The sequence below is a fragment of the Oncorhynchus keta genome, chromosome 20, assembly GCF_023373465.1.
Source record: "Oncorhynchus keta strain PuntledgeMale-10-30-2019 chromosome 20, Oket_V2, whole genome shotgun sequence".
In the NCBI taxonomy this organism is placed as follows: domain Eukaryota; kingdom Metazoa; phylum Chordata; class Actinopteri; order Salmoniformes; family Salmonidae; genus Oncorhynchus; species Oncorhynchus keta.
Genome location: NC_068440.1, coordinates 9,997,027 through 10,019,297, shown reverse-complemented (window position 1 = coordinate 10,019,297; position 22,271 = coordinate 9,997,027). Strand labels below are relative to the sequence as shown.

Genomic DNA, 22,271 nt, shown 5'->3' with positions numbered 1-22,271 from the left:
CCTCCTCAGTTAATTTCATGAAAAATTAAAATAGATAAACATTTAAAAAGTTATAATTTTTAGATTAAACTATACAAAATATATTCACGTCACCAAATCATTTATTAAAACACACTGTATTGTAATGAAGGTCTACAGTAGCCTCAACAGCACTCTGTAGGGTAGCACCATGTTGTAGCCGGAGAACAGCTAGCTTCCGTCCTCCTCTAGGTACATTGACTTCATTACAAAATCTAAGAGGTTCATGGTTCTCACATCCTTTAATAGACTTAACACAGGTATTATGACAACTTCCAGAGCACATCCTCTAACCTATCAGAGCTCTTGCAACGTGAACTGACATGTTGTCCACCCAATCAAAGGAATACAGAATTAGTCTAGTACTGAAAGGATAAACTACAGCTCACTAGGACTGCAGTGCATAAAATGTGGTGGGTGGGCTATGCAAAGAGAGAGAGACAATAATTGAACAGTTTTGAACAAATTCATTTCTTTAAAAAATGAAATAGGAGCAACAGAGAGAGAGAGAGAGAGAGAGAAAGGGCGAGCTACAGTATATTTCGTCATTTCACTTACTTACCTAGCAAATGCAGCTAGCTAGTTTAGCCTACTCAAACACCCGGCTCAAATAGAGGGATTATATGTTAGCCAGGGAGAGGGTATAAAAAAATGCTAAGGGAGCTAGCTAGGTAGAATTAGTTTTTTTGGGGGGGGTAATTACAGGCGGATATATTGATAAAATGTTATTTTGACCGAGAGAGATTTGCACTGTTAACAAAATGTCACGCAAGGTAAGCCTATGCAAAACACATACCTTTTATGAAGTAGGTCTATATGAAGGCAGAATAAATCATACATGGCAGTATACCAGTAGAAATATTTTTTTATTGTTACAAATATACAAATACAGGATTATTGACAACTTGATGTTACATGTAAATGATTTTATTACAATGCATGCATTGGAGAAAAAAAAAACAGAAAAAAATGTGTATTTTCAGCATAAATCAATTTAGCCAATAAAACTAACACTATATGGAAACCATCACCAAGCCCCCCAATAAATGTATTTCATATAAATCATGATAAATCAAAGTTATTATGCCTATCATCAATAAGGTTTACTCGATCAATTTGCCCATGGTACAATGTAAATCCCATACATATTTGTCAACACATCCATATATCTCTTTCAGTGTGTTAATAGATATTGACAAATATACATTACATGCACATTAGACATAGGAACAACACTGCTTATTGGTTGATTGAATGATATTAGCAAGGTTTTGTCCATAAGCTTTTTTTGTTCTTTGCTATGTGTCTGCATTACGATTCTCCACAATTCTCCAGAAGTGTGCACTTGGACACTCCATGGAACACTGAGGAAAGTATGGAGAAACTTTGTATCTTTTCTCTCTACACTGGGACGATGTCATTGATGGTGTCCTCTTCCTCCTCCTCATCGTTGTCAGGCATAAGATCCTGTCTTTGGTCCGTGTCAGGGGGAGGAGGGAAGTCTTCCTCCGTGTTGTCGTCTTTATCAAACACTCCAGGGCTTTGGCAGTGGGCAGCGTCCACCATGGACGAAGGTCTCTCTGCAAGCACAGTGACACAAGACAGAGGTGTGTTAGCTGATATGGTACTAAACAACAAGGAAGCTACAACTGGTAGCCTACAACCATAACTACTGGTACTACTGAGACTACAAACACGACGTCACAGTTGTGTGAGTACTAAAACCAACAAGAGCTCCTGGAGAAACCCATACAACTACTATTACTGAGAATTGCATGTTATTCAAAAGGTACGGCCACAATTGGACCTGCCAAAACTTACATTACTGCAATTGGTTGTTGCTAGATGCAAAACTACACCTCAACACTGTACATGTCTTAATTTTTTTTTAAAGACCTGAAGTAGAGAAGGTAATTGGCCTAACCAGATGCAGGGAGGGACTTGGTGCGCTCTCGACCCTCTACTTCCTGTACCACAGAAGTGGAACTCTTCAGGGAGGACCACTGTCTCCCGCCAATAACAGACCTGTCCGTCTCATGGTCTAAGTCAAATGGGCTAGAGTCTCCTGTGAGTTCAACTGACATACAGAGAGAGATTACATTACTTTTCACATTTTAGTAATTTAGCAGACACTTTTATCCAGATGGATTTACAGTAGACAGTGGATCCATTTTCGTACTGATGGTGAAAGAGGCTTTTATGCTTCAATTCTACCAAACTCACAGTGACAATTTGTATAGCATACTATGTTCTCAGTTAATTGAAATGAATGCCTTTGTCTTTACGTGAAGCAAAATAGCTTTGATTATTCCTCTACTCTCAATATCAACATTTTGGACTGTCGTGAGCTGTTCCTAAGACAGTTCTTCTGGGTGGAGGGTACATGGGTAATAGATACATAAACCTACCATTAATGGGGCTTGTCTCCCCCTCCCGCTCACAGTCTGACGGCGCCCTCTTCAGGCGAGGGGCGGGCAGAGGTCCTTTTGGGGATACGTTTCCAAGAGGGGAGTCAGGGGTGTCACCTGAGGGTGAATTCATTAACAAATAAAGAGTGGTTACAGACAACAGGACAAATTAAGACAAAAATCACAATAAACAAAGTCCTCTTCTTCTTGATCCATTTTTCATTCTGATGGCCTTATTTCCCATCTCCATATCACTATCAGTAAAGTATACTTATTCATATGCCTACCTGGGCTGTGGCTGCTGCTGGTGCGAGGGCTCAGAAGTCCCAAACTGTGTGGTCCCAGGTGGGGCTTGGTGCCCGGGGGTGCTGGGGGTCTGGGTGTAACACTGGTGGGCTTAGACTTTGGCGATATCGACGATGTTTGACTCTCTGGCTTTCCTACAGAGAGAGACATAACAAAGAAGACCCATATCGGACACTTCTTAGAAACAGAATGCACAGCAAACGTGTGGATGGTTCATAGAGCTTTTACAAGGTACTGTCTGAACAAAGTGTTACCTAGCACTGTAATGTAATTCAACATTTTGTTCATTTTATTGTACCACATGGCAGCTGGCAAGATGAACAGTGAGACAGACGTTGTGGCATAATTGAGTTGCGCTATCTTTGAGTACATAATGAAATATCACTAAATGGAATAAAACATCTAATTATCTGATTGGGATATAGAGGCCAACTCACCTTGTTTACCATCTGCCTTGTCTGAAGAGGAAGATGAGTCAGACTGTCAAAAGAACAAACATCTTTTCAGTATGGACAATGTCTTCAGTTCGTCCTAAACCTGCTTTTATAGGCACCATTGTGTTTTCCGCTGCATGGCTCTATGAGGGCACTCGTGCATGACCGTATTCAACAGTCTGAACCATGCAGAGACATGGATGTTCCATACAGAGCCACTATAGGGCAACACCTTCACACAGTTATCCACTCACAATGATCTATAGCCTTCCAAATGATTGGCAGATCGAAGGTTGAAGACCACAAATACAGTGTACATTCAACTTTAAAATAAACTTTTTCAGAGGTTGTGTGTTACCCTGTAAGAAAGTAATTATTCAGTAGTTCAGTGATGCTAAGGGGTTCTACTGGTTCATAGATTTAGCTGTCAAAAGCAGCAAAAACTGGTCAGTTTACCCACCTTATGGGAGGCCATTTTCTCATGCATTTTTCTCATCTCCGCCAGGAGGTCCATGCCCATTACGGGGACCCCAAAGTGCCAGCCACCGTGAGGACCCCCCTTACTGTCACTCTCCGAGTGCTGTTTCGTAGTGGGTTCATGGGTTGGTGGCTTTTCTGAACAGTCAGGGGAGATTTCCGAGTGGTCCCGCAACGGAGCCTTGGGGGATAGGGGCTCCACGGTTACAGTGCTGACGGTCGCAGAAGCCGGGGTGGTGATGGCGGCTGCTCCATGACTCTTCTCGGACTTGGAGGTGCGAGACTTGATGAGGTTAAGGAAGCCGCTTTTCCGGGATTCCCGTTTCTTCTCCGAACCCTCCTGGATGTTGGAGGAGCCCCTCAGGGTGGGTCGTCTGGCAATGTTAGAGAATGATTTTGCTGTACAGTACACACTCACAACTTCTATAATTAACAACTTCTAAATACGTAAATAAAGGTACATGTAACTGCCCAAATAAAGGGAACACTTGACTAAATTAGGGATACAAAGTATTTTGAAAGCAGATGCTTTCATACAGGTGTGGTTCCTTAGTTAATTAAGCAATTATTATCCCATCATGCTTAGGGCCCAATTGCCCGTTATTTTTGGCTACCATGGTTAGAAGAAGAGATCTCAGTGACTTTGAAAGAGGGACCTCAAAGGAGCATAGGGGGTTTAAAGGGTGTGTGTGTATGTGTGCGTGTCTGCGTCACCAGATTTCAACCCAATTAAACACTTATCGGAGATTCTGGAGCGGTGCCTGAGAACGGGTTTTGCACCACCAACAAAACACCAAATTATGGAATTTCTCGTAAGAATGGTGTCGCCTCACTCCAGTGGCGTTCCAAACCTGCGATCAAGATTATCCTACCAAATGGACTTTAAAAACGAACATCTTATGTTTAACCGAGACGTGGCTGAATGAAGACACGGACAATATAGAGCTAGCGGGATTTTCCATGTACCGGCAGAACAGAGACGCTACCTCTGGTAAGACGAGGGGTGGGTGGGGGTGTGTGTCTTTATGTCAATAACAGCTGGTGTGCAATGTCTAATATTAAAGAAGTCTCGAGGTATTGCTCACCTGAGGTAGAGTACCTCATCTGCATTATTCGTAGCCGTCTATTTACCACCACAAAGCGAAGCTGTCACTAAGACCGCTCTCAACCAACTCTATAAGGCCATAAGAAAAGAAGAATATTCTCACCCAGAAGCGGCGCTCCTAGTGGCTGGGGACTTTAATGCGAGCAAACTTAAATCAGTTTCACCAAATTTTTACCTGCATGCCACATGTGCAACCAGGGAAAAAAGACCACCTTTACTGCACACACAGAGATGCATACAAAGCTCTCTATACATCCTCCTGATTCCTGCTTACAAGCAAAAACTAAAGCAGGACGTACCAGTGACTCGCTCAATACGGAAGTGGTCAGATGATGCGGATGCTACACTACAGGACTGTTTTGTTAGCACAGACTGGAATATGTTCTGGGATTAATCCAATGGCATTGAGGAATACATCACCTCAGTGATCGGCTTCATTAATAAGTGCTTCGATGACGTCGTCCCCACAGTGACTGTACGTACATATCCCAACCAGAAGCCATGGATTACAGGCAACATCCGCATTGAGCTGAAGGCTAGAGCTGCCGCTTTCAAGGAGCGGGAGACTAATCCGGACGCTTATTAGAAATCCTGCTCTGCCCTCAGATGAACCATCAAGCAAGCAAAGCGTCAATACAGGATTAAGATTGAATCCACTACACCAGCTCTGACGCTCGTCGGATATGGCAGAGCTTAAACTATTACGTACTACAAAGGGAAACCCAGACGGGAGCTGCCCAGTGATGTGAGCCTACCAGACGAGCTAAATGCCTTTTATGCTTGCTTTGAGGCAAGCAACACCGAAGCATGCACAAGAGCACCAGCTGTTCTGGATGACTGTGTGATAACGCTCTCGGTAGCTGATGTGAACAAAACCTTTAAAACAGGTCAACATTCACAAAGCCGCTGGGCTAGACGGATTACCAGGACACGTACTCAAAGCACGCATGGACCAACTGTCAAGTGTCTTCACTGACATTTTCAATGGCTCCCTGAAAGAGTCTGTAACACCTACATGTTTCAAGCAGACCAGCATAGTCTCTGTGCTCAAGGAAGCGAAGGTAACCTGCCTAAATGATTACCGCCCCGTGGCACTCACGTCGGTAGCCATGAAGTGCTTTGAAAGGCTGGTCATGTCTCATTTCAACAGCATCCTCCCAGACACCCTAAACCCACTCCATTTCGCATACCGCCCAACAGATCCACAGATGACGCAATCTCAATCACACTCCACACTGCCCTTTCTCACCTGGACAAAAGGAACACCTATGTGAGAATGCTGTTCATTGACTACAGCTCAGCATTCAACAACATAGTGCCCACAAAGCTCATCACTAAGCTAAGGACTTTGGGACTAAACACCTCCCTCTGCAACTGGATCCTGGACTTCCTGATGGGCCGCCCCCAGGTGGTAAGAGTAGGCAACAACACGTCTGCCACGCTGATCCTTAACACTGGGGCCCCTCAGGGGTGTGTACTTAGTCCCCTCCTGTATTCCCTGTTCAGCCACGACTGTGTGGCCAAACACGACTCCAACGCCATCATTAAGTTTGCTGAAAACACAACAGTGGTAGGCCTGATCACCAACGACCTCTCCCCGAATGTGAGCAAGACTAAGGAGCTGATCATGTACTACAGGAAATGGCGGGCCGAATAGGCCCCCATTAACATCGACGGGGCTGTAGTGGAGCGGGTTGAGAGTTAAGTTCCTTGGTGTCCATATCACTAACAAACTATCATGGTCCAAACATACCAAGACAGTCATGAAGAGGGCACGACCAAACCTTTCCCCCTCGGGAGACTGTAAAAGATTTAGCATGGGTCCCCAGATCCTCAAAAGGTTCTACAGCTGCACCATCGAGAGTATCCTGACAGGTTGCATCACCGCCTGGTATGGCAACTGCTCGGCATCTGACCGTAAGGCGCTACACAGGGTAGTACGAACGGCCCAATACATCACTGGGGCCAATCGTCCTGCCATCCATGACCTATATAATAGGCGGTGTCAGGGGAAAGCCCATAAAGTTGTCAGAGACTCCAGTCACCCAAGTTATAGACTGTTTTCTTTGCTACCGCACGGCAAGCGGTACCGGAGCACCACATCTTGGACCAAAAGGCTCCTCAACAGCGTCTACCCCTAAGCTATAAGACTACTTAACAATTCATAAAATCGCCACCGGACAATTTTGTACACTCGCTGTTTGTTACTTATGCCTAGTCACTTCGCCCCCACCTACATGTACAGATTATCTCAACTAGCCTGTACCCCGCACACTGACTCGGTACCAGTGCCCCCTGTAAATAGCCTTGTTATTGTGTTACTTTTACAATTACTTTATATTTTAGTCTACTTGATAAATATTTTCTTATTCTTGAACTGCACTGTTGGTTATCACTGCATTGTCGGAACTAGAAGCACAAGCATTTCGCTACACTCGCATTAACATCTGCTAACCATGTGTATGTGACAAATAAAATTAGATTTGATTTGGTTAAGGGCATGTAAGTAAGCATTTCACGGTAAAGTCTACACTTGTTGTATTCTGTGCATGTGACAAATCAAATTTGAAACACTTGTAGAATCCTATGCCAATGCGCACTGAAGCTCACTGAAGCTCTTCTGGTGGGACGTGGTGGCCCAACACCCTATTAAAAGACACTATGTTGGTGTTCCCTTAATTTTAGCATTTACATGTAGGTAGTTAGACATTGTAGGTAGTTACACATAGCTTACTGCTGCATGCTTGTGATTTAAATCTTGTGGAAACTAGAGTCAATTATTCTAAACGTCAAGTAATTCCATTTACTTTTTGGAAAGAGTTCACCATAAAAGGAATTAGCACTCACTTAAAACTAAGTTGGGTGATTTTCTTGTAAAAGAATTCATCAACACCCTCATCCACTTTTCCCAACAGGCCGTTCTGCTCCACTTCTTCTGGTGGTGGAGAGGTGCAGATTGAATCCCGCTGAGAACACCAAAAATATTGAGTATCAAGACATACTCAATATCATAGAGTATAGTAGCTAGACGTATAAATAGAAAAAGAAGGCAGAAAGAGAGTGGAAGAGGGAGAAATCAAATGAGGATTAGGAGCGAGGGGGCAGGTGGAAGGCCTTACTGGTGCTCGGCTAGGCTTGGTCCTCTTTTTTAGTTTGGGGCGGAGCTTGGTGTGGTGCTCCAGCTTCCGGGCCTCCATAGTGGGCAGCTCGCCAAAGTACGTCGGCATTTTGTCCGATAGGGGAGGAGGGGGCGAGTCTTCCTCGTGTATAGGCACTTCTTCCAGGGCCTTGTCCAAGTCAAACTCCATTTCTGACGGACAAGAACAACCATCAATAGACGAGGTAAAACCAAAACCCCTCTCATTCCGAGGCTGAAATACTACATTACTACTGTATTGTAGTTTAAATCTATTTGACCAGATCTACGGTACCCAGGATGTAGAACATCAACTCACCAAACGCCACAGAGACAGGCCGCAGCATCCTGCAGAGAATGCTCTTCCTCTTGGACTTGGGTGTCATCTGCAGGTCACAAATACAGTCAAGAGAAAAACAGTCAGCCAGTGAGTCATGCTTCAGTACAGCAGATCAGGATCACAAACCCAAAACCTAATAGCAGAAGGGACTAGTCTTAGTTACCACACAGGTGTCCATCTCCTCCAGACTCTCAGCAGGCTGCTGCATCTGCTCCTGGGTCTGGGCCTCAGGCTGGAGGACAGTCTCATCCAGCACCTCTGTCTCTTTTGAGTCCTGGTGGAGAAGAGGCTGCGCTTTCCTGGTCAGGTGTTCTGCCTGGTGTGGGAAGGGAGGAAAAGGCATATAGTGGCAGTGTTCCTTCACCAGTATTTGTTTTTTATGTGGTGCAGAAGTGCTCTATAATCATCATTACAAGCAATTGAAGCAAAAATGTATTATTGTGTGTGTGAAAGAGAAATACAGAGTGAGAGTCTGTTGTAGTATACAGTACTGACCAGAGTGTTTTGGGAACGGGACAGAGATTCCAAGATCTCATCCACGATACGGTCTGAGAGGAAGGACGCCACACTGAGCTTCACTTCACTGTGTGACAGAGAGGAGAACATGAGCCAGAGACTATCTCTCTACTATCTGAACTGTATCAAGACCGGGCTGCATATATATGTTACAGCAGTTTTCTGAGAGTGAAGTTAGCAGCTGAAGCTATGTGACCTAATCCTAATCAATTATTTCACTAGGACATCATACACAGTGCAGATCACAATGAATGATTCAGTTTGAATTCACACGATCAACTGATAACGTCGGTATTTGAAATAATTGACTGATTAAGTCTCAAAATGCTCCTCCAATCCAGCCCCCCGGGATCAGCAGGCCTCCCATTGGACCAGCATGAATCTTTGAACTTTGTTTTTGGAGATAGTTTTGTTTTGTCGTTGTTTTCCTTTCCTTAGTTGAATGCACTTGTTGTAAGTCACTCTGGAGGAGAACGTCAGCTAGCTATCTTGACCAAGCCAGGCTTGACCAGGCCCATGCTGTGATTACCTGATCTTGTTGATGATGTCGACTCCTGACTGCTCCAGTAGTGTGGTGGTGATGAAGCTATGGGGGACGGTCATCCTGCCTGCACTGGCCTTCATCAGCTCCTGGTGCAGGTTGCTCCTCTTCATCACGTGGGGACAGAGGCCCTCAGCGGTGTCAACCATAGATTGTAACAACGTCTGGACCAAAGAGAGCGAGAGAAAGAGGGGTAGGCAAGAGCATTGCACTAGCTTCTTATTTTGTCTTGTTGTTCAAATTTACAGTTGCTGAAAGGACTAGGGCAGTTTTTTTTCAACTTGCACAGTTTTGTTCAAGGCCAAGCACACCGGATTCAACTACTCAATGAATAATCATCAAGCTCATGATCAGTTTAATCATGTGTGCCTGTGCGGGATGAAAACAAAAACATCCAACTTCGAGGACTGGAGTTGAGAAACACTAGACTATGTAATTCACAGAGATACATCAACATTAAACATATCTGGTTCAAAAAAATACTGTTAAAATACAGTAAATACATCATGCATTTACTGCTGTGTTGACTGTTGTGTACCTGTAGCTGCTCATCCATGACCCTGGCCATCTCCCCAGCCATGGACTCCAGCTTGTCCTGAATGGGGCCGCCCATGTCAGGGGGGCCGCCCATGCCACCAAGAGATCCCCTCAGGTGGTACAGGTTGGGCAGTAGCTAGATAGATGAGCAGGGTATGGAATGGACAGACAGAAAAATTGGAGAAAAGATTAGACTGTGCTCTTTTCTCATCGAACTTCAATTCAAGTGTATTTATATAGCCCTTCGTACATCAGCTGATATCACAAAGTGCTGTACAGAAACCCAGTCTAAAACCCCAAACAGCAAGCAATGCAGGTGTAGAAGCACGGTGGCTAGGAAAAACTCCCTAGAAAGGCCAAAACCTAACCATTTGAGTTGGAGGTTCTCCCATTCTGCATTAATGTTATTCAAAATGTTATTTAACCAGGAAGTCCCATGTAGAATTTGAGGTTAATGTTGATCACTTTTTGTCTCCCTAGCACAGAGTTTGACATCCACAGTCTATCTTTTCTAAGTTAATTTGTTCTAGCGGTTCTATGAGAATAATATGTCTGGTTCTCAGCTCACTCTTTTGGAGTTCCTGGCGTCCTTCATGAGGTTCTTGGCCACATTCATGTCCTCCTGGATGACAGCGGTCTCCGTATACCGCAGGGAGTTTAGGTGGTCCTGCACCTTTACACAGATCCTGTCCATCATCTGAGCAGCAGAAGGCAGGAGGGGTCAAGAGGTCATCAGAAGATATTGAGCGGTCGTTCATCATTCAATGGGAGAGGTCATGTAATGGTTTATGGTCATTCAACACTTAAAAGATGTGGTACAGTGCCTCCGGAAAATATTCAGAGCCCTTGACTTTTTCCACATTTTGTTACATAACAGCCTTATTCTAAAATGGATTAATTGAAATAAAAAATATCCGAAATCTACACACAATACCTATTAATGACAACTCAAAAACATGTTTAGAATTTTTGCAAATGTATTTAAAATACTGAAATACTTTCTTTACATAACCCACTTTGCTCTGAGACTCGAAATTGAGCTCATGTGCATCCTGTTTCCATTGATCATGCTTGAGATGATCAGATCAGTGGAAGGGTACTTTGGTCAGGGAGGTGATCAAGAACATGATGGTCACTGACAGAGCTCCAGAATTCCTCTGTGGAGATGGTTGTCCTTCTGGAAGGTTCTCCCATCTCTGCTGTACTCCACCAATCAGGCCTTTGGGGAGAGTTGCCAGACGGAAGCCACTCCTCAGTAAAATGCACATGACAGCCCGCATGGAGTTTGCCAAAAGGCACCTGAAGACTCTCAGACCATGAGAAACAAGATTCTTTGGTTTGATGAAACTAAGATTGAACTCTTTGGCCTGAATGCCAAGAGTCACGTCTGGAGGAAACCTGGCACCATCCCTATGGTGAAGCATGGTGGTGACAGCATAATGCTGTGGGGATGTTTTCCAGTGGCAGGGACTGGGAGACTAGTCTGGATCAAGGCAAAGATGAACGGAGCAAAGTACAGAGAGATCCTTGAGTGACCCAGCCAGAGCCCAGACTTGAACCCGATCAAATATCTCTGGAGAGACCTGAAAATAGCTGTGCTGCAACCCTCCCCATCCAACCGGACAGAGCTCTGCAGAGAAGAATGGGGAAATACTCCCCAAATACAGGTGTGCCAAGCTTGTAGCGTTATACCTACGAACACTCTATGCTGTAATCACTGCCAAAGGCGCTTCAACAAAGTACTGAGTAAAGGGTCAGAATACTTATGTAAATGTGATATTTCTGTTTTTGCTTTGTCATTACGGGGTATTGTTTGTACATTGATGGGGGGGGGGGGAGTATTTAATCAATTTTAGAATGAGGCAGTAATGTCACACAATGTGGAAAAAGTCAAGGGGTCTGAATACTTTCCGAAGACACTGTATGTAACTTTCACTTCCCCAGGGGAAACTCAAGGTACTACTAACATTTATCCAAACAAGTGCCTATACATGAAAATGAAAGTTACAGGTCAAACATTTAAACAGACGGGTCACCTGTTGTGTGGTGGTCGTGACAATGCCTTGCTGGAGACGGTAAGCTTGCTCTTGGAGGTATTTTCGAGTCTCGTGGTTCCTTAGTAGATACCGCTCCATCTGTAGAGATTGATTTTAAAAAATGTCAACGTCTATACAGTAAATGTGACGTTTTTTGCATTCAACCCTGCTATCGATGCATTGTTATCAGTGAGAATTGATCTCAATTCTGTCATCAGTTAATATCTACCATGCAGCCAAATGTGAACTTTGACCTTTAGTAGGGCATCCTCTGTTTTCTCAGGGCTGGCCTTGAGTGCCTGGGCAGCATCGATGATGGGGATAGGCATGAAGCGGATGGTCTGGTTCCTGAAAGAGACACGTGGCTAAGAATATGCCGACTCACATATCCTAACCAAAATAGCCATGTGAAGAAGAGTATGAATAGAATGAATTGTGACACACACAGATACATACTTTTCTAAAGCAGATGCCACATCCTGGAGGCCTTGTAGGCTGACATTGTTTTTGTCCCACATAACCGTCCTGTACAAACGCATGACAATAAAGAGCAATAGAACACAGTAGAATCAATATTAAAACAATATTGAAACATGAGCAGTTGAACCTAGTGGGCCTCTTCTTGAGCCTTGACCTCTTACCTGAGCTTGGTGTTGATCTGCAGGGCCTTGGCCAGCATCTTGGCCCCCATGTCTCCCATGCCGTTGCCGCTGATGTCCACCCGGGTCAGGCTGGCGTTGCTGCCCAGTGCATTCAGTACGATGGACAGATCCCCCTTGAGCTTGGAGTCGGCCAGGGAGATGGACGTCAGGGGCTACGTGAAAAACAGGTTCGTTGAACAAATGGTAATGAATGGTTTAGACACATTGTGTTTATGCTAAGCTGTTATGGCTAAGTGTCACCGTAACAGCTGACTCACCGATTCCTCCTCCTGTATCATGTGCACCAGGTTGTCCAAGACCTGAGACAAATTTCTGTGGAAAGACATGCAAACTTCATTACATTCCAGACAGAGAGAAGGATAAAAACATGAGGATATGGTTCATTTACATTTTTTCTAATTACAAGTGTCATGACCTTGGCCTGGGGGGTAGGTTTATGAAAGTCATAAATACCTCTTTCCCCCTTTTTCCTCTCTCTACCCTACTGATGTTACATTTGCAAAACCCTTGATTAACAGAGATTCTGGGAACATCAGAAGGTTCAGGGAAATGAACTATATTGGTGGTAGTTAATGAATATGATGTCAGTTCGGTTGTCATCTGAGACATTCTCATCAATGATCAGATGACAAACTCTACAGTGGAAAGTCTACACAGAGTTATCGGATTCACATGGAATTGTTGTTCAACTTAAATGTTTGAATATGAAATGATTTGTGATGGGATGAAATGTGATTTTAGCTTCTAAAATGTGAGATGTGGGTTTTCATAAGATAGGGCTGCTCAATCAGTGGCCCGCCCCTGTGAAGGGACATGGGCTATAAAACTTTTCAAACACACACTCCTCTCCCTTCCTATATAAGCCCTTGACGACAATATAACTTTCTGTTCCGATGATGTAGGACGAAGGTCCTATGTCAGAATGGTTCAGATAACTACAGAACGAAGCCAACATCAGTGTGAGCTTGGTTGCGAATGGTATGAACTTTGAACTCTTATTCACTACAGAAGTGATACCTCCAAGCTGTTGAGTTAGCAACAGCAGATACAAACAAGGGTTAGGAAGGAACAGACAGAGTATCCCGTCTATCACACAACGACGTTACTACAACGTATCCAATTGACCACCAGAGACATTCTTCAAAGGACTCGGTTGGGGACCACGGCCTTCCATCTACCACCAACCTACCGAAGCGCAGTTCAGAGTAAATATTTATTGCATTTTCCTTTTCCAAATGGGCGGTAATTTAGAATGCATAAGATACTGTATTTACGATAGCACAGCTTCGCCTTTGTTCCTCAGTCTTCCCTCTCTTTCACTCAAACCCAGTCCCTTTTCTTTTGTGTAACAAGCTGTCATATCTGTTCCGCCCGCTAGGGACGTTTTCCTTTGATGTAATTTGTAATCAAGTTATGATTTAATTATGTGTATGTGTGATTAGTTAGGTATTTAGTAAATACATAATTAAACCCAATTTTGTATTGCTGATTTAACTTGTTAGCCAGGGTTCGTGCAGATAACAAACAATTTACAACTTTCAGATAAGACTGAATTAAGATGACAATTGATATCGACTGCTATTGATGTAAAATATGACTAGGTCTTTAAGAGTTTATTCGGAAGATAACAGCCCTATAAATATTATTTTGTGGTGCCCGACTCCCTAGTTATTTACATTTACATGATTATCTCAATCAGGTAATAATAATTACGGAGAAATTATTTTACAGAATAGCATGTCATATCACTTAATCCGGCATAGCCAAAGACACGACACACGGTAAGTCCCATACCTGGACTTGATGTTATTGAAGTTCTTGCCCAGTGAGAGGTGGCGGATGGAGCGATTTTTGGCCAGCCACACCAAGAGAGTGGTCAGGTCTGAATCCAAACCTGAGCATAAAATATAAAACACAACATCAAGTCAAAATCAAGGTATACAATGTTCACAATCACTGTAAAAACAGTGTCTACTCGGGCCTCACCGTTGTCTGAGATGTCCAGGCTGGAGATGTTGGGAATCTCAGCTATGCAGCCCTCCAGAATCTGAGCACCTCCAGATCTTAGCTGAAGTAAAAGAGAGAAATAAAACCAAAAACAAAACATATAGAGAAAGGATAGCAATTGCAATCCAGGATAATATCCATACATGTATTGTTGTGATTTATTTGATTGCCATTCAGGGTACATAAGTAAAGCTAAGTCATTAAAATCAGTATATTCATAACATCTACCCAAATAATAAAGGGGTATCAAGAAATCTTATTTTAGAATTTTATTTCAGAGTATAGTCATGGCCAAAAGTTGAGAATGACACAAATATTACATTTTCACAAAATCTGCTGCGTCAGTTTGTATTATGGCAATTTGCATATACTCCAGAATGCTATGAAGAGTGATCAGATAAATTGCAATTAATTGTAAAGTCCCTCTGCCATGCAAATGAACTGAATCCCCCCCAAAAACATTTTAGCCCTGCCACAAAAGGACCAGCTGACATCATGTCAGTGATTCTCTCGTTAACACAGGTGTGAGTGTTGACGAGGACAAGGCTGGAGATCACTCTGTCATGCTGATTGAGTTCGAATAACAGACTGGAAGCTTCAAAAGGAGGGTGGTGCTTGGAATCATTGTTCTTCCTCTGTCAGCCATGGTTACCGCAAGGAAAAAGTGCCGTCATCATTGCTTTGCACAAAAAGGGCTTCACAGGCAAGGATATTGCTGCCAGTAAGATTGCACCTTAATCAACCATTTATTGGATCATCAAGAACTTCAAGGAGAGTGGTTCAATTGTTGTGAAGAAGGCTTCAGGGCGCCCAAGAAAGTCCAGCAAGCGCCAGGACCATCTCTGAAAGTTTATTCAGCTGCGGTATCGGGGCACCACCAGTACAGAGCTTGCTCAGGAATGGCAGCAGGCAGGTGTGAGTGCATCTGCACGCACAGTGAGGTGAAGATTTTTGGAGGATGCCCTGGTGTCAAGAAGGGCAGCAAAGAAGCCACTTCTCTCCTGGAAAAACGTCAGGGACAGATTGATATTCTGCAAAAGGTACAGGCATTGGACTGCTGAGGACTGGGGTAAAGTTATTTTCTCTGATGAATCCCCTTTCCAATTGTTTGGGGCATCCGGAGAAAAGCTTGTCCGGAGAAGACAAGGTGAGCTCTACCATCAGTCCTGTGTCATGCCAACAGTAAAGCATCCTGAGACCATTCTTGTGTGGGGTTGCTTCTCAGCCAAGGGAGTGGGCGCACTCACAATTTTGCATCAACTTCATGTAATTGTCAAAAAGCCTTTGCTTGTAATTATAATTCAGTATTCCATAGTATTATCTGACAAAAATATCTAGACACTGAAGCAGCAAACTTTGTGGAAATTCATATTTGTGTCATTCTCAAAACCTTTGGCCACGACTGTAGACTTCCCCTTTAAATTTCTCCCTCAGAGATTCAGGTAAGTGTGCCAGGATCTAGGCAGTAGTTCAGTCTCTTACCTCACAGCTGCTGAGATCCAGTGAAACTTCACTTAGATTAGGATTGCAGCCAAGACCTAGTAAAAGTGCCCTGAGGCGAAAGACAGTCATTAAAGCTTATTTTCTATTCAGTGAAATGAACAAAGCAGACTGAAGTACGCAGGCAGTAAAGAGTTGGTGTGGTTAGATTACTTAAATATACTGTGAACAAGAAAGCAATGTTTCTATAACTACTTAATTTGTCTTTTTAAAATTAAGCCCCAAATAAACTGGACTATGACATCCTGTCTAAAATATACTTCACCATTTATAGATATGTACAGTACCAGTCTGAAGTTTAGACACACTTACTCATTCAAGGGTTTTTCTTTATTTTTACTATTTTCTACATTGTAGAATAGTGAAGACATCAAAACAATGAAATAACCCAAAAAAGTGTTTAACAAATCAAAATGTGTTTTATATTTTCGATTCTTCAAAGTAGCCACCCTTTGCCTTGATGACAGCTTTGCACACTCCTGGCATTCTCTCAACCAGCTTCACCTGGAATGCTTTTCCAACTGTCTTGAAGGAGTTGCTGAGCACTTGCTTTTCCTTCACTCTGCGGTCCAACTCATCCCAAACCATCTCAGTTGGGTTGAGGTTGGGTGATTGTGGAGGCCAGGTCATCTTATGGGGCACTCCATCACTCTCCATCTTGGTCAAATAGCCCTTACACAGCCTGGTGGTGTGTTGGGTCATTGTCCTGTTGAAAAACAAATAATAGTCCCACTAAGTGAAAACCAGATGGGATGGCGTATTGCTTCAGAATGCTGTGGTAGCCATGCTGGTTAAGTGTTCCTTTGAATTCTAAATAAATCAGTGTCACCAACAAAGCACCCCCACGCCGCCTCCTCCATTCTTCACGGTGGGACCCACACATGCGGATATCATCCATTCGTCTACTATGAGTCTTACAGAGACACGATGGTTGTAACCAAAAATCCCAAATTTGGACTCATCAGACCAAAGGACAGATTTCTACCAGCTTACCATCCATTGCTCGTGTTTCTTGGCCCAAGTTGCTTGACCCTCTTCTTATTGGTGTCCTATATTAGTGGTTTCTTTCTGTGAAGCAGGCCTTTATGGTCGAATTGCTCCTCTGAACAGTCTGTTGAGATGTGTCTGTTACTTGATCTCTGTGAAGCATTAATTTGGGCTGCAATTTCTGAGGCTGGTAACTCTAATAAACTTATCCTCTGCAGCAGAGAACTCTGGGTCATCCATTCCTGTGGCAGTCCTCATGAAAGCCAGTTTCATCATAGCGCTTGATGGTTTTTGTGACTGCACTTGAAGAAACTTTCAAAGTTCTTGAAATGTTCCGTATTGACTGACCTTCATGTCTTTAAAGTAATGATGGACTGTCGTTTCTCTTCGCTTATTTGAGCTGTTCTTGCCATAATACGGACTTGGTCTTTTACCAAATAGGGCTATCTTCTGTATACCACCCCTAACAAGGCACACCTGCTAATTGAAATGCATTTCAGGGTGACTACCTTATAAAGCCGGGCGAGAGAATGCCAAGAGGGTGCAAAGCTGTCATCAAGGCAAAGGGTGGCTACTTTGAAGAATCTCATAAAATATATTTTGATTTGTTTTACATTTCTTTGGTTACTACATGATTCCATATGTCTTATTTCATAGTTTCAATGCATTTACTCTTATTCTACAATTGAGAAAATAGTACAAATAAAGACAAACCCTGGAACTAGTCGGTGTGTGCAAACTTTGGATTGGCACTGCACATTTTCTACAGGAATATTCTCCAGTTTTCCATATCATCTTTTCATTCTAGGTTTTAATACAGTTAAATTGGAACAAATGCCACAGATGGAGTAGACTGCAAGCTCACTTGAGCGCCTCCAGGGGGAGCTTGGTTCCAGACAGGTTGACACTGCTCAGAGCCAAGGCAGTGCCAAAGAACTGCTTGAAGGAATGCGGCACATCTTTACATCTCCTGGGGGTTTTAAAAGAATACCAGCACTTTGGTTATGCCTTCTGGAGTTATCAGGCGTTCTCACGCAGATACTTTGAGCGGGACATGACACACCGACATAGAAATCAACAGCAACTATTGAGCATAAGCAAGTGATTTTCGTCGCTGTATGGATCACCTGTGAGAGAAAACGCTCTTAGACATGTTGAGCACTGAGAGGTGCTTGAGAGAGCCTCGTAGAAGTGCAGTGCAGACCTTGAAGACAGGAGTTGAGCATCTGAATAACATAGGCCAGCCAAGTGACATCTCAGTCTAGAGAGCTACAGACAATATCTTATGAAAGGGGACTGGCCATTTGCGTAGCAACAACTATAACGACAAGCTCCACAAATAGAACTGTATAAAAAGCTAATTCAAATGTTATTTCCCAATTGAATAATAGTGATATCAAAAGCAGACGGTATGCAACTCATAAAACAGTGCTCACATGATGTCCAGACATGACATGTTCACTTTCATTGCATATTATTACAATTATACTAATCTAGTTATTGGTAAGGCTAAGAATAGCTGTATAATGTGCCCATCAAGAGGGCTAAAGTCCAATCAATGCCTAGCGATAGCAGTGTGAATTTGTCTTCGCATTGGATGAGGGTTCACTCACTTGGTCCAGACAGCAGTCGCTGTTGGACAGGTCCAGAGTTGCTAGACTGTTAGGTTGACCCAGGAAATTGTACAGATTCTGTGAAAAGAGTCAGCGGAATTATGGAGAACAACAGAAAACACAGAGTACAATGAAGGGGGAATTAGGTCTACGGATTTCAGTTAATATTTCAAATCCTACTTCACACTATTTCTGTGGCCTGTGTGAAACATATATGAAAGGCAGGACAGAATGTGTACGAGTTTGATGTTGCTGCCAATACAGCAACTCCCTCCCTTGATTAAGGTTAAGCTTTGTGGAGGGTTAGCTGATCCTAGATCTGTGCTTGGAAACTTTTACCAGAAGAGGTACATACTGGGAGGTCGTCTCCTCGGAGTGAGTTCCCACAGAGGTCCAGGTGTGTGAGGGTAGTGGGGACAGCAGGGTTGGCACTCAGCGCCTGGGTAAGACTGTTAACCCCTAACCACACAAACACAGGAAGTTCAGAGGAAGTGACATCACGCATGGCAAGTAAATTGGTCATGAATTTACAATACCTTTTTGTGATATGGAGGTCTTTGAGAGGTTCAAATGCTTGAGACCCATTGGGAGTTTGGCTAGCTGTGCACTGAGAGCAGATATACCTAGAAGAAGAAAAAACGCATCACAAACTTCTGAACAAACGTATAACCTCCCATGAACTTGAAGCTTTGAGACACACATTTTGCCATTGATACAATCCATGCCAATGTAGGACAGAATACTAGAAGCTAGAATTCTAGATTAGTGCAGTATCCTGTATCATTGAATATCACGGAATATCTTTAAATATATATTTTTCAAAACAGGGAGTTTGTTGTACCTTTGTCCTCCAGGGAGTTGTTTGTGAGGTTGAGGGTGTGAAGTACAGAGGCAGGGTTGCAAGTCAGAGCGTTGGCTAACTTCTGTGCGAAATCACTGTGAAAATATCAAGAAAAGACACAGCTCTCAATAATCCCAAAAACATTCCTTACCGCAGGATACTCCAACTGGTAACTATTCGGCAGAGTAAAGAAAAAGGATCACTTTGTTGCTGCATAAATCCGATAAGCCTGTTTCCTCTCTAGGCTTCTTCCTAGGTTCTGGCCTTTCTAGGGAGTTTTTCCTAGACACCATGCTTCTACACCTGCATTGCTTGCTGTTTGGGGTTTTAGGCTGGGTTTCTGTACAGCTGATGTAAGAAGAGATTTATAAATACATTTGGTTGATTTATTGACAGGGCAAACACATAGGCTTACATTTCAGCATGAATCCCCTCCCTCAGAGCATATTGAAAGCCTTTACTCTGCCGGATAGTCACCAGTTGAAGTATCCTGGGGTAAGGAATGTTTTGGGGTCCCTCAGTTAGGCACCTGATCCACCCTTTTTCAATTGGGCTGAGCTGAAGCGCGTTTTGGTATATATTTTTTCTACAGCTCTACTCAAGTTACCTCAGGATTTCCAACAGGAAGTGCATTTCTGATAATAGTCAGAGTCATGTGTTTAACTACCACGCGAGCTTGCCCCCTTAATTTCACACTGGACAGCATGTATGGAATGTGGCTGCGGTTGAGAGCATAATTCATTATGAAACTGTATGTGTGTGTGGTGGATAAGATAAAGCCAGTCTAACCTATTACCAGGGCTTAGTGCTCACCTTCTGAGACCTGCATTCTCTAAAACCATCTCCTCTAATCGACTAGAGCGGGCCACAACTCGCAGAATTTGTTCACACACATCTGTGGACTGCAAGCAAACACTTTAGTGTGAAAAGCAGCAAGCTCAGGCTTGTGTAAACATAGATGCATAACTTACTGTACAAAAAAAGTAAAACCTGTAAATGCATAAACACACACGGACACATGCCACATGTACACATTCACTCAAAAACACACACGACTAAGTATCAGTAGCAGTCACACCATCCCTGTTATTATAATACATCACCCCTGACTAATAAAGCACTTGTTGACATCTCATCCTCATGCCTCCGCTCTCCCTGCCACCACCAGAACACACACTCCTTTATACAAACACACAGCTGTCCTCTTCCTGCTGCGGCCAGTGTGCCCTTTACAAAGAGTGTTCGGTCACTCCTGGAGCACAGTGGAAGTTATTTAATAAAGAATTGTTTCAAGGCATTATACCCACAGTACAGGTTTTAAGTTCCTACACTTTTCATCTAACTCATTCACCTTTCTCCACGAGTGGCATGCATGCTTCTCCAATTCATTTATCTCAGTTGAACTGTAATATTACTTCCCTTCACAAGTGTAACATAAAATGTGTCACCAGTATGGTTCAGAATGAAATGTACCAGTTTGTAGTCCTTTGTGGAGAGCTTGGTGAACCATTGGTTATATTCCAGGACCAGAATGATGGCCACCAAATCTCTGGAGGAGAAGTCAATAGCATTGGCTTATCAAAAAGAGAAGGGTATAAAGACACGATTGTTCACACAATTTGGAAATATGGCAACTGTGAAAAAAGGAAAAGTGAAGGTACCTGTTCTCAAGATGTACGAAATCCTGCAGGTTCAGTTCTCTGGTGTCCTGGGTTTGATAGATTGTGTCCACATCCTGTTGGGAAAGATGGAGAACCCAAGGTTGGAATGATTCAAACAATGGCAAAAGTAGAGCTGATATAGCTAAAGTAACCGGCATGATGTAAATCCGGGTCAACATATTTCAAGAAAGACCATGTTAGGCATCTGAGCTAAAGATTCCGGTCTACACGAAAGGAAATTCAAGCTACTGTAGCTCTATGAACGACCCCTGCTACACTATAATCAATTTTGCAATATTAACCGAAATGGAAGGAGACTACATTTGTATATACTAACCCACTGCACCTCCTCTCTGAACGGCAGACCCAGCTGGTCGCAGAGACACCAGTACATATGGGAGAAACCACCTACGAGAGAATGAGAGAGATGAAGACAGAAAGTCAACTATGTTATCGATGGGATTTCTGTTTTGTGTTTTTTTTTTTGTGTGTATAATATGCTGTTTATTGTAAAGTCACCACATGGGCCCAGGTCTGTGGTGGCCTGGTCCTCCCAGAGAGACTGTAGGGCGGCCGTCCTCTCAGGAGGCATCAGGGTCAACTTCTTCATCGCCTTCCTTTCACAGTGCAGGGGACACACCACAAACTGTCACTTTACCAGGTCATCTTCGGCCACTATCGTGTCAGCCCAGAGTACAAAGCACACGCTGTCACTTTATCATGTCGGACATGAGCAAAAGTGAGAGGGAGTGACCGACTGAACAAGTGAATGAGTACACAAGTAAGTGAATGAGTACACAAGTAAGTGAATGAGTACACAAGTGAGTGAACGAGTACACAAGTGAGTGAACGAGTCAGTCACTAATACATGTGCGTGGATGAGTGAACGATTAAAGAACTGACAATAAATAAAGTACTGGTAACTAATACTGTTCCGTACACATTTTGCTTAACCGAGGCATTCAAACGAGGCTGCAACGAAAACTAAATGAGACTGTAGCGACCGTGTTGGCATCAAACTCCGGGGCATGAACTACGTTTCTATTCAAACGTTGACTGACATGGTAATGGACTAATAGTATTCGAGAATGAAAAAAAAAAAACTTGACCCCTCTGATGCGGTACGTTGGATCGTGACGCAACTCA

The 22,271-nt window shown here is 43.2% G+C and overlaps 1 protein-coding gene across 1 annotated transcript in view; it reads right to left on the bottom strand.

The window, feature by feature from the left end:
* Positions 1 to 865: 865 nt before the first annotated feature.
* The window catches only part of LOC118399351 (F-actin-uncapping protein LRRC16A), a 35,152-nt gene continuing 13,746 nt past the window's right edge, over positions 866 to 22,271 (bottom strand). The window contains exons 7-39 of the mRNA XM_035795365.2: positions 21,645 to 21,742; positions 21,463 to 21,533; positions 21,126 to 21,199; positions 20,938 to 21,013; positions 20,278 to 20,366; positions 19,465 to 19,559; positions 19,160 to 19,246; positions 18,979 to 19,082; positions 18,624 to 18,701; positions 18,138 to 18,214; positions 17,876 to 17,980; positions 16,006 to 16,075; positions 14,503 to 14,584; positions 14,311 to 14,410; positions 12,774 to 12,828; positions 12,496 to 12,668; positions 12,311 to 12,379; positions 12,109 to 12,202; positions 11,855 to 11,953; positions 10,387 to 10,515; positions 9,820 to 9,954; positions 9,270 to 9,445; positions 8,720 to 8,807; positions 8,388 to 8,540; positions 8,204 to 8,270; positions 7,868 to 8,058; positions 7,596 to 7,714; positions 3,627 to 4,017; positions 3,170 to 3,212; positions 2,714 to 2,866; positions 2,427 to 2,543; positions 1,943 to 2,095; positions 866 to 1,598 (exon numbers count right to left, since the gene is read on the bottom strand). Coding sequence (XP_035651258.1) covers positions 1,420 to 1,598; positions 1,943 to 2,095; positions 2,427 to 2,543; positions 2,714 to 2,866; positions 3,170 to 3,212; positions 3,627 to 4,017; positions 7,596 to 7,714; positions 7,868 to 8,058; positions 8,204 to 8,270; positions 8,388 to 8,540; positions 8,720 to 8,807; positions 9,270 to 9,445; positions 9,820 to 9,954; positions 10,387 to 10,515; positions 11,855 to 11,953; positions 12,109 to 12,202; positions 12,311 to 12,379; positions 12,496 to 12,668; positions 12,774 to 12,828; positions 14,311 to 14,410; positions 14,503 to 14,584; positions 16,006 to 16,075; positions 17,876 to 17,980; positions 18,138 to 18,214; positions 18,624 to 18,701; positions 18,979 to 19,082; positions 19,160 to 19,246; positions 19,465 to 19,559; positions 20,278 to 20,366; positions 20,938 to 21,013; positions 21,126 to 21,199; positions 21,463 to 21,533; positions 21,645 to 21,742 — 3,790 coding nt within the window. The 3' untranslated portion in view covers positions 866 to 1,419. The remainder of the gene's footprint in view (positions 1,599 to 1,942; positions 2,096 to 2,426; positions 2,544 to 2,713; positions 2,867 to 3,169; positions 3,213 to 3,626; positions 4,018 to 7,595; positions 7,715 to 7,867; positions 8,059 to 8,203; positions 8,271 to 8,387; positions 8,541 to 8,719; positions 8,808 to 9,269; positions 9,446 to 9,819; positions 9,955 to 10,386; positions 10,516 to 11,854; positions 11,954 to 12,108; positions 12,203 to 12,310; positions 12,380 to 12,495; positions 12,669 to 12,773; positions 12,829 to 14,310; positions 14,411 to 14,502; positions 14,585 to 16,005; positions 16,076 to 17,875; positions 17,981 to 18,137; positions 18,215 to 18,623; positions 18,702 to 18,978; positions 19,083 to 19,159; positions 19,247 to 19,464; positions 19,560 to 20,277; positions 20,367 to 20,937; positions 21,014 to 21,125; positions 21,200 to 21,462; positions 21,534 to 21,644; positions 21,743 to 22,271) is intronic.